Below are 12,657 nucleotides of genomic sequence, written 5' to 3' on the forward strand. Positions count from 1 at the left end.
GCAGGAATGTGACGCGGAACAGAGACCAATGAGGAATCACATGCCGAAATCCCTGGTGAAGCTATTTTCAGACTGCCTCAGTAGGCGGATCTACATAGTTCACATTACCAATGGCGAGTCATCTGTCAGACAAGTCCCTGATGGAGTGCTACAAGAATCGGATAAGGGGCCTGTGCCTTTTTTGCCGATCTTCCTCCGTCCCCATGGGTAACGAAACACATCTGTTCTGACGACACGACACTCATGTCGAAAAGGAGAGCCGCGTAGTGTAGCCGAGCGGTCTGCGGCGCCTTGCACAGTTCGCGCGGCCCCCCCCATCGGAGGTTCGAGTCCTCCCTCGGGGCATAGGTGTGTGTGTCGTCCTTAGTGTAAGTTATTTTAAGTTAAATTAAGTAGTGTGTAAGCTTAGGAACCGATGATCTTAGCAGTTTGGTCCCAAAAGACCTTACCACAAATTTCCAATTTCGAAAAGGAGAAGGCCAGAAGTAATCCAACAAAGACTACATGACGCCCGCAGGGATTTGGACAAATGTGCAGCTAATTGGCGTATGGAGGTCAACGTCACAAACAGCCAGGCACTCTTATCAGCAATAAACACTGGAAAAATCATGTTAATTAATACCTCTTTCTTCTGGTTCCCAACTGCTAAGTACGCTGGGTGTAATCCTTGATCGACAACTAACCTAGAGAAATCATATCGGAGAAGTTCACAAGAAGACTACAAATGTCTTGGCTGCTCTGTATTCAGTGATACATGAAACTTCAACACTTTCTGTAAAGTGTGGCCTGATAATATGCAGCATATTCATTAGACCAGTCGTGTCTGTGGTATCATAGCGAAGACTCATGTAGAAAAGATTTTTTCATATATGCAGCACTGCAGTAAGAAATCAAGAGTTGCTTTGAATTTGTTTTCTAAATTTCGTTGTGGCCGTGTTCAATTAAAGTTGAGGAGAAGAAAAAACATTTGACTTCAAATGTACTTTTCCAGCAAGATTTGAATCAATTGCATCAGTTGCACTAGCATACCGCTAGTGATGCACTGACATGAATATTCTCTGATTGCGTAATTGTGGCTAAGGCAAAAAGAGAGATTTCTCACAAAGTAAAATATCAGAAAAAATGTACTTTACTGGTAGAATAGCTTTGTTGGAGTCGAAATAGCAGAATAAAATGCCATGGCGTGTTTATCAAGTACCTAGGAACTTCACGACTTGCTAGTTACATGAATCAGCTGAAGAAAAACTCGTGCTCTGAAAATTTCAAGAACTCACTGAATAACTGTACAAAAAGACGCGTGGTTCACGAAACAACGTTATACCTCGGATAGTGTAACATACAGATAGACTTTACAACTGGTCCTTGGCCCTACTAGACGAAGTGGAATGAGACCAACAGAAAACCACTGGCACCTAGCAGATATATAATGACACCAGTAATTTTCAGCGCCGAAGCAGCAGAACAGCAAGCAATGCCATCAAGAAAAACACGGCACACAATGAATAGGAAAAGTCGTAGAAAAGAAGCTGCAGTGGAGAGTCATTCCATCGACGATACTGACCGAAAATGGGGGGAATCCACTGACATGAAAGACTTTGACAAAGGGCAGTGGCAGAATATTATCTCCAAGCGCTTGGGAACGAGCATCTCGGAATTGGCGAAGCTGGTCGACCGTTTGTGCGCTACTGTCGTGAGTATCTAGGGAAAGAGATCGAAGGCCGGTGAACACACGTGTGGGTTGCAAGGTGTTGGGCACCCACGCCTCGTCACAGAGTAGGTAGGTGGGAAGCCTGCCTGCTCTGTAATTCAGGATAGGTGGCGATCTGTGGCAGATATGATGCTGATGCAGGCACAAGTGTTTCGAAGCGCCGCGTTCAGCGCACATTGTCTAACACCGGGCACCGCAGCAGGTGACCGTTGCATGTTCCGTTGTTGGGCTAGTCAGAATTACGATTGCAGTGGCCACAGGCTAATGGAGATTGGATTGCGTATTAACGGAAACGTTTCGCCTGGTCGGATAAATCACGTTCCTATTGCACGTTGTCGATGGTCACGTCTGGATATGCTGACATCCAGGCGATCGCCTGTGCGCCTCGGACGCAGTCCATAGGGGACAGCATTGTACTATGGGGAACACTCACATGGGATTTCTTGAGATTTGTAGCACTTCAGGAAGGTGCCTTGACAGCTGTGAACTACGTGAACTTAAACTCGGGACCTTTGCCTTTCGCGAGCAAGTGCTCTACCATCTGAGCTACTCACGCCCGGTATTCACAGCTTTACTTCTGCCAGTATCTCGTCTCCTACCTTCCAATCTTTACAGAAGCTCTCCTGCGAATCTTGCAGAAATAGCACTAGGCAAAGGTCCCGAGTTCGAGTCTCGGTCGGGCACGCAGTTTTAATCTGCCATGAAGTTTCATATCAGCGCACACTCCGCAACGGAAAACATCTGGAACACTATTGGGGGCGCACTCCAAGACAACAAACCACTAGTCCATGGTAGATACCTGATGTCACATTTGCCCAGAAACCTACCAAGGACGTGTCGAATCCATGCCATGGAGAACTGCAGCTGTATGGGGTTCCAAAGATGGACGAACACACTATTAAGAAGGTCGATAGGTATTTGTGGCTCCTCATTGTATGTAGCTCTTCGCCATTATTTCCTCTGCTCCTATAATGATGTATAGACATAGAAAGCTAACAGTTTTTGCATGAGGCATACAGTCGCTGAGTGGCACCCCAGTCGGTAGTTCACTGCTAGCTCCGTGGGCATTGCAGAAAACGTTGTGTGTGAATATTCTCTGCACATTCCAATTTAAATAGCAGACCCTCCTCTGCACACTTTTCTTCTGCGCTCAGTGGTTGCACGGAAAATGTAAAGTGCCATCCAGGCAGCTGGATAGTCGACGCACTTTCAAGACTGGCGCTGAGTTATCCTATTCATCTCACTAGATATTTACTTGTAATTCTGATGAAATATTCTGAACAATTCTTGCATAATAACTGACCCTAAGTTAGAAAATTTAGTTTTTCGACTATAAGAAGGCTATTCTACCAGTAAAATACAATTTCTCTGACCTTTTAGTTTGTGCGAAATCTGTCTCTTTTAGCCTGCCAGAGTCGTATCAATATGCATCAACGGCCCCACATCACTCCAACTGCACACGCTCCACACCATTCCAGAGCCTTTGCCAGCTTAAACAGTCCCGTGGTGACATGCAGGGTCCATGGATTCATGAGGTCGTCTCCATACCCGTACACGTCCATCCGCTCGATACAATTTGAAACGAGACTCCTCTGACCAGGCAACATGTTTGCAGTCATCAACAATCCATTGTCGCTATCGACGGGCCCAGGCGAGGCGTAAAGCTTTGTGTCGTGCAGTCATCAAGCGTACACGAATGCGTCTTCTACTCTGAAAGCCAATACCGATGATGTTTCTTTGAATAGTTCGCACTTGTTGATGGCCCAGCATTGAAATCTACAGCAGTTTGAAGAAGGGTTGCACTTCCGTCACGTTGAACGATTCTCTTCAGTCGGCGTTGGTTCCGTTCTTGCAGGATCTTTTTCGATGTCGGAGATTTGATGTTTTACCAGATTCCTGATATTCACAGTACACTTGTGAAAATTCCCAGTTCATCGCTACCTCGGAGATGTTGCGTCCCATCACTCGTGTGCGCTCGCTTAAATCTTGATAACCTGCCACTGTAGCAACAGTTACCGATCGAACAACTGCGCCAGACACTTGTCTTATATAGGCACTGCCGACCGCAGGGCCGTATTCTGCCTGTTTCCATATCTCTGTATTTGAATAGGCATGCCTAAACTAGTTTCTTTGGCGCTTGAGCCTAAATGAAATGTCGCGCTGCGCCGAGTACTTCCGGGAACAAACGAGCAAAGCCGACACGCGCGGCCTGTTCGAAGTTTGGTCGGCTCTGGATTAGTAGATAGAGAAAATACAAACCAAGGAAGAGTGTCGCATTTCGTTTCGGGCTGAGTTAACAAGGGTGAAAAATCAGAATTTGGAAATTTGTGGTAAGTTCTATGGGACCTAACTGCTGAGGTCATCGGTCCCTAAAAGAGCCAGAGATAAGTTCATCTAACACCAGTGGCTGGCTGCACAAGAGAGGCACTGAGTTTCACGGAGAGGTTTAATGTTATAAGTCTGAATGGAGTTGAACAGTACATTATTCCGCCAACATAGGTTATGCGAAATGATCAAATGTGAAAATCAAACGGAAGCCAACGCAAAGGCTTACGCACAATCGTTCTTCCCGCACACCATTCACGAATGGAACAGCGTAATTGAGGTGGTAGAGGGAAGACGGTAAGGCATCCGAAATACCGTCCGCCACGCACGATAAGGTGGCTTGCGCAATGTAGATATAGACATAGATGCTGAAACAATACCCTGTGACTTCTACGAGGCATACCGAACTCTGGTCTTATGCTTCCACGTCATTTGTCAGCTCTTTACTGTGAGAGTCTGCCCCTGTAAAGTCTTCACATCACACAAAAAAAATGGTTCAAATGACTCTGAGCTCTATGGGACTCAACATCTTAGGTCATAAGTCCCCTAGAACTTAGAACTACTTAAACCTAACTAACCTAAGGACATCACACACAACCATGCCCGAGGCAGGATTCTAACCTGCGACCGTAGCAGTCCCGCGGTTCCGGACTGCAGCGCCAGAACCGCACGGCCACCGCGGCCGGCTTCACATCACACAACAGACGCTGACGTTGGTCATCTCTAGACGGCAAAAATTGTAGGGGAAGTCGGAGAATAGAGTGTATGGAAGAAATAATTGAGAACATTCGGTGTAAGTGGAATTCTAAGATAAAGATGTTGGTACAGCACAGAAAATCGTAGTTGGGCGCCCAAAACCAATCAAAGAATAAAGATAAAAAGAAGTCATTCTGTATTTAATGTGATTTTTATACTCTCTAAGGTGATTTTTATACGCTCGAAGGTTTAAAAGTTTAAAATAATATTTAAAATTAGGAATTAATGTAGTACACTTAGGAGAGTCCTCCTGCGAGGGCGTTCAATAGGTAATGCAACACTTTTTTTTCTGAAAGCGGATTTCTTTTATTCATGATTCCAATATACCATATTATATCCAGCTATTTTGGCTACAAAAGTGTAGTTTTCACGATAATCTCCGTTCAGTGAGACATCTTTATACCACCTTACTGGGAGGGCCTATATGCCCGTATGGTACTTACCACTCTACTGGTCGACATCAGAGCGAACGTCTTGCTGCATCAGTAACCTCCCCATCATCCACTTACTGTTTCCCGTGGAGTGCATCCTTCATTGGACCAAAGAGATGGAAGTCGGAAGGTGTGGTATCCGGGCTTTAGGGTGAATGAGGATGAATAGTCCAATGACGTATTGTAAGCTCCTCTCGGATGGACACACTTGTGTGAGACCTTGTGCTGTCATGGGGAAGGGGCAGTTCTTTTGCATTTTTACGAGTAGCACAATACACTTCTGAGTTGATCGTTGCATCTTGAGGGAGGACATCAAACAGAATAACGCCTTCAGTCTCCCAGAAGATTGTGAAAGGTGGCTACACTGAGCCACAGCGCCAAAAATCGCGCCAGAGAGTATTGTTCCGCCGCCTCCACTGGCAGTGATTATTGAGAAGTAGCGACAGGCAGTTCTTGCTGAGAAGTTGTGGTGGACACTGCTTGTAGCTGAAGTCAGAGTGAGATGCGGTAGTGGAGAGTGTTGTTCCATGTTTATGCTGTGGTTTGATGGGAGAGATAGCAGATGTTGTTCTAATGGAGATATTGTAATGGTCAGAGTGCATTTCGTCAATATATATGGAGGTAATAAACATTAATTTCTTTTATTCTTTCAGCGTCCTGAATAATGTGTCATTACAGGTTAAGTCAACAAAGCATCTGGCGTGTGTTCTTGTATTAGAGTGTAATTCTGATTTTCTTGCGCAAGTATAGTATTTCTAATTTTCTTTTATCACGTCAATATAATTGGTATTTAAAAATTCTTGTCTTGTTGAAGAAGAACCGTGCCAGATGTGTACGTTGAGTCACACTTCCACACACAGAACAGCTACACTTGTGCTTGTTGTTTCGTAGGTTTTATAGTTGCTGGGGACTTAATTAATTAATTGTATTAACTGAAATTTTCTTTTCATTCTTTGTTGTTGTTTCACGCAGTCAGATTGCGTAATAATACTAGTCAGGGCCAGCCGTTTACGAAACAGCGTAATCGGACATACAGCAACGAACGAAAAATAAAAATCATTTTCAAATTTAAATAATTAAGCCCCCATGCAATTGTCGCCATGGGTTATGGCTTTCCAGTTCGAACTGATGAACCGATGTTTCATCGCCTGTGACGATGTTCGACAGAAAAATTGTAGTGGTTTTCTGTTAGGTGGCGAGGAAACCAGAGGGCAGACCCTTTGAGTACCCCAACTGATGGACGAGTGTGTCAGCACTACCAACAGGTACACCCAATTATGCAGCAAGGTGTTTGTTTGTGGCCCGAATATCACCTCAAATTATTGTCTCTGCACGTTCCAACATTGCAGAGGCCACAGCTGTGTGCGGCCGGCCGGCACGGGGGATTTCGGACAGCTTTGCGCGACCACGTTGCGACGATGACAGAGGCCTCGCCCAACGACTCAGCATGCTTGCGTTCACTGGCAGGGTCTCCGTAGACCTCCTATAAGCGCCTATAAATATCTGCAATGCTCTAGTTTTCCGCGAAAAGAAACTCAATGACAGCTCTCTGGTTGGAACGTACCTCCGTTACAGATACCATTTTGAAGACTACATACGAGGTGCGACAATAAAGTAATGAGACTGATTTTCTTTGCAAGATGTGGCAACCTTGCAGGCTTATGTAGGCGCAATATCTTTGACCTTGGTCTATAAGCTTCTTCTAGTCCAAGCGGCACATCGATGCAACTGCTCAGTCGTGAGTTGTGCCGTAATAAGTTAACATGTGTTTGTGTCTCTCGTGACGGAAATGGAACCGCATAATATTGCGCAACGGTATGCCATTTCTTTTTGCATTAAATTGGGTGAAGACGCGACGACAACTTACGGTAAGCTTCAGAAGGCCTTTGGAGAGGAGGTTATGGCAAGAGCTCAAGTTTTTCAGTGGCATAAAATGTTTAGTGAAGGCAGAACGAATGTTGAAGATGAAGACTGCAGTGGACGACCATCGACCTCACGGACGGGATTTCAAGTTGGCTGGGGTGCGTGAACTCGTACGATCTGATCGAAGATTACCCGTGAAAATGATTGCAGAAGAGCTGAACATCAGTCGAGAAACGGTTCGTCTAATAATAACTGGAGGTCTTGGTATGAGAAAGATTAGTGCAAAAATGGTCCCCAAAAATCTCACACCACAACAGCGAAAAACACAGAAAAATGTGGCAGCCGATCTGTTAGAGCAAACGGAAATCAATCCAGAATTGTTGAGCTGCGTTATTGCTGGTGATGAACGTTCGTTTTTTCAGTGCGATCCAGAGACAAAACGCCAAAATTCGCAATGTTGCTCAAAGGGATCACCCAGACCAAAAAAAGCTCGCATGTGAAAGTCAAAAGTGAAATGCATGCTTGTGTGCTTCTTTCATTCCAAGGGAATTGCTCATAAAGAGTGGGTGCCTCCTGGACAAACAGTTAACCAATATTACTAAAAAGAAATTTTAGAAAGACTTCGTAAAAGAGTTCTTCATGTCCGTGTCAACATTGCTGATAATTGCATTCTGCATCACGATAATGCGCCATCCCATACTGCTCTGTCAGTACAGCAATCTTAAACCTCAAAACAAATTTCAGTAGTAGTACCACAGCCACCTTGTTCACCAGATATCGCTCTGTGCCACTATTTTCTATTTCCAAGAGTCAAAACGGCGGTCAAGGGACACCATTTTCAAAGAACACAAGATGTCCAAAAAGCTGTGACGATGGTCTTGGAGGATACTACAGAAAATGAGTTCCAGAAATGTTACCATCAATGGCAGAAGCGCTAGAAAAAGTATGTGCAATCAGAAGGGAACTACTTTGAAGGAGACAACACTTAACTTGACTAAAACGGTAGGCAACATTTTTTTTTCACATCAGTCTCATTACTTTATTGTCGCACCTCGTATAGTGCCGCCACCTATCGGAACTTCATGAAACCACAGGGGCTGAAGCGGTCATATTCCGCGATGTCCCACAACAAATTACTCATTTTTTTCAACAGAAATTGGCCGAGAAAAAAACTGTGTTTCACAACTTATTGAACGCCCGTCGTATATCGGTGAGAGTAAGTGCTAGGTGGATACTGACATGCGCAGACAGGGCTGGACGTGGCAGTAGCAGCCCCGCCAGGCGGATCCGCTGCGCCAGTAGAGGTCCGGCGGGTAGCGCACGCCGCTGTCCACGTCCACAAGCCAGGGCTCCCCATCCTGGAGCTCCGAGCTCGACTCCAGTCTGCCGTTCTCCACCGCCACGCTCAGCGCCGGCTCGCACGCTGCCATTCAAAGTACAGAGGATTAGAATGCAGTAGAACAAAACAAAGTATAAACACTGAGAGAAATGATAAATTAGAACAAACTGGATGTGAGGCTGAATTGTATTGTCGAAAACCGGCATAAACGCTCACAAATGCGCTACGTTACTTGTTTCCTATCATTGCTGGCACGATGGGAAGCCGTTCTTTGGCGGATGGACCGTGTGCCTTAACTCCGGGCACAGAACATTGACTGACGAAAAATTTGAAACATCCAGAACACATGATCGGATCTCAACGTCATTTCGTACTCGTAGACGCCAGTGGCGGCTCTGTAGATGACTACAGTTACAACGTTCTGTGACAGCTAAAACGGCCAGCAGAGTGCATTAGCGTAGTTCGTGTTTAGTGCTGTTAACAGCCCGTTAGGGGCGTGCAGCACCACGTCAGTAGAGGCACTGTGTACGGTGCTGGGCGTCTTTCCAAATAGAGAGCTGCAGCCTATGGCTGAAGACGGGAGGACCCCGATAAGGTGAGGAAATTACAAGAAAAAATACCTAACTGAAACGGCAACCATATTCTTGGCAGGTGCGCATCTGATATCGAGAGTGGGACAAAGTGGTGAGGGGCCTAGGCTGTATACCTCTTTCCCCAACGTCCGGGAGCGGCTAAAAATGAAACATGCCAACCCCAGTCGTCGCCGTGAGCGGCACAGCCACTTACATACAAACATACGAGGCATAACCACAGAGGCGCTACAAGAAACACTCAGGGATGCAGAGAAATGGCAACTATTAAACACACAGATCGAATCTCCAAAATGGAACACACTACCTATAAAGAAATGAGACCATATCGACATCGAGTTAGACGACAGCGAGACGAATGGGCTGGTGTGGATGAAGACTCCCGGCACAACGGACTCTTCTGACACTTACACCAACTGTGAGGCGAACGAAGAGTAACATATACGTCACATTCAATAATGAAATAGTAACACAAAGTCAAATTAGGATAGAAAAATGTTAATCCGTTAGTAAGATATTTCGTGGCCATTTATTGTTTCAGGCGCCACATTAAACCTGTAAGTAGGCTACAGTAATATACACTACTGGCCATTAAAATTCCTACACCAAGAATAAATGCAGATGATAAACGGGTATTCATTGGACAAATATATTATACTAGAAATGACATGTGCATAGATCCTGAGAAATCAGTACCAGGAACAACCACCTCTGGCCGTAATAACGGCCTTGATACGCCTGGGCATTGAGTCAAACAGAGCTTGGATGGCGTGTACACATACAGCTGCCCAGGCAGCTTCAAAACGATACCACATTTCATCAAGAGTAGTGACTGGCGTATTGTGATGAGCCAGTTGATCGGCCACCATTCACCAGACGTTTTCAGTTGGTGAGAGATCTGGAGAATGTGCTGGCCAGGGCAGCAGTCGAACAATATCTGTCTCCAGAAAGGCCCGTACAGGACCTGCAACATGCGGTCGTGCATTATCCTGCTAAAATGTAGGGTTTCGCAAGGATCGAATGAAGGGTAGAGCCACGGGTCGTAATACATCTGAAATGTAACGTCCACTGTTCAAAGTGCCGTCAATGTGAACAAGAATAGACTGCGACGTGTAGTCAATGGCACCCCATACCATCACGCCGGGTGATAGCCAGTATGGCGATGACGAATACACGCTTCCAATGTGCGTTCACCGCGATGTCGCCAAACACGGATGCGACCATCATGATGCTGTAAACAGAACCTGGATTCATTGTAAAAAATGACGTTTTGCCATTCGTGCACCCAGGTTCGTCGTTGAGTACACCATAGCAGGCCCTCCTGTCTGTGGTGTAGCGTCAAGGGTAACCGCAGCCATGGTCTCAGAGCTGATAGTCCATGCTGCTGCAAACGTCGTCGAACTATTCGTGCAGATGGTTGTTGTCTTGCAAACATCCCCATCTGTTGACTCAGGGATCGAGACGTGGCTGCACGATCCGTTACTGCCACGCGGATAAGATGCCTGTCATCTCGACTGCTGCCGGCCGGAGTGGCCGTGCGGTTCTGGGCGCTACAGTCTGGAGCCGAGCGACCGCAACGGTCGCAGGTTCGAATCCTGCCCCGGGCATGGATGTGTGTGATGTCCTTAGGTTAGGTAGGTTTAATTAGTTCTATGTTCTAGGCGACTGATGACCTTAGAAGTTAAGTCGCATAGTGCTCAGAGCCATTTGAACCATCTCGACTGCTAGTTATACGAGGCCGTTGGGATCCAGCACGGCGTTCCGTATTACGCTCCTGACCCCACAGATTCCATATTCTGCTAAATTCATTGGATCTCGACCAACGCGAGCAGCAATGTCGCGATACGGCAAAAACCGCAATCGCGATAGGCTACAATTCGACCTTTATCAAATTCGGGAACGTGATGGTACGCATTTGTCCTCCTTACACGAGGCATCACAACAACGTTTCAGCAGGCAACGCCAGTCAACTGCTGTTTGTGTATGAGAAATCGGTTGGAAACTTTCCTCGTGTCAGCACGTCGTAGGGGTCGCCACCGGCGCCAACCTTGTGTGAATGCTTTGAAAGGCTAATCATTTGCATATCACAGCATCTTCTTCCTGTCGGTTAAATTTCGCGTCTGTAGCACGTCATCTTCGTGGTGTAGCAATTTTAACGGCCAGTAGTGTAGAAAAGAGTTAAAAAAGTAATCTAGTTAATTAACACGCATATAATGACGAGACAAAAGTAACACTTAAACACACAAAAAAGCACACAGGTAAAGTTATCAGCAGACTAAGCAGGATAGATTGTGGCCGTTTATTGTACCAGACGACACGTTAAACCTGTAATCAGATTACATTAATAGAGAAAAACTGTATCGTAAGTACCCTAGCTAATTAATAGATATCAGCATAAAAGCACTAGCAAAAGTTAGTTATTAGAACAGTTAAGCGAGAAGTGACTCGTGACGTCCGAGATTTCAATTATTTCGTACAACAAAGTACGTAATAATGGGATGTGTTGCCCAGGTACGTCGGGCTAAATGAGATGTTTCGAGGCCAACTACCTCACCAGCGCCTACGAAGTGATATTCCCTAACTTTCCTATCCTCTTTTGTTCTTCTTTTAAAAATTAAAATTTTTATAGTTTTCCATTTCGAAATGTCACGCATTACAGTTTCAAGAAGCAATCACTGCTGTAACTCATACAAAAAAGGATTGAAGATCCCCAAGCAGCTGCAAGGGCAGCGGTGCCGCGTAGCATAATTCTGCCGCATGGCGGTTGCAATGGGTACACGCTAATAGGACTGAGTGGAGCACTACGACCCGCACAAAATATATCAGATGGCAGGCCCTAGCTGCCTAAATGCAGCCATAAAAATGCAGCGTTCTTACCAGGGCTGGTAGGGTATATATGAGAGTGACCAGCGTCACATGCTGAGTGATTACTGTCAAATCACAGAGACGCCGCGTTAGTATGAGACAGCATTATCAGCCCCAAACAGACTTTGAATGAGGCCTCAATGAGGTTGTTTATTTGGACCGCAGATCGAATCGTGCAGTATCCAGATTTGTGGGACACTCAGATGTGACAATAGCTCGACATTGACCTGCGTGGGACACTCTGTGTCATCCGGCGCCATCGGCCGGCGACTAGCAGCTGCCGAACTAGGGGATTACCGTTCCACGCGTAGGCTGATTTAAAACACAAACGGCTGCGTTTCGAGTAGTGCAGCGACGGGAAGCATGAAACGCTAATAAATGGCGTCTCTTTATGTTCAGCCATGAATAACGGTTATCTTCTAACCGGATGATAATTATTGCCTAGTTTGGGGGACGACCGACGAAAGGAGCTCATTCTTCTAGCGATTTGTAGAGGCACGTCGATGCTATTCCTGGGGTCATGGCGTGGGAGCCATAGGGTATTACTTCAGATCACGTCTGATAGTGATTGACAGCGCAACGGTACGTCATGTACATTCAAATCCTAATGTATTATGGCACATGCGACAATATCGTGGCGCATTTTCCAACGAATACCGTGCTCGTCGACAGAGGGCACGTGTTTCAATGAACAGTCTGCGTGATGCTGAGGTACTTCCGAGGTCAACAATATCCCCATATTTTCCCCAATATACGAGGGGCGTTCAATAAGTAATGCAT

General features: G+C 45.8%; 1 protein-coding gene across 1 annotated transcript in view; it reads right to left on the reverse strand.

The window, feature by feature from the left end:
* LOC126175967 (G-protein coupled receptor Mth2-like) overlaps positions 1-12,657 on the reverse strand; it is a 572,026-nt gene that overhangs the window by 492,108 nt on the left and 67,261 nt on the right. The window contains exon 2 of the mRNA XM_049923072.1: positions 8,323-8,506. Coding sequence (XP_049779029.1) covers positions 8,323-8,506 — 184 coding nt within the window. The remainder of the gene's footprint in view (positions 1-8,322; positions 8,507-12,657) is intronic.

Source organism: Schistocerca cancellata, chromosome 1 (assembly GCF_023864275.1).
Source record: "Schistocerca cancellata isolate TAMUIC-IGC-003103 chromosome 1, iqSchCanc2.1, whole genome shotgun sequence".
NCBI classification, from domain to species: Eukaryota; Metazoa; Arthropoda; class Insecta; order Orthoptera; family Acrididae; genus Schistocerca; species Schistocerca cancellata.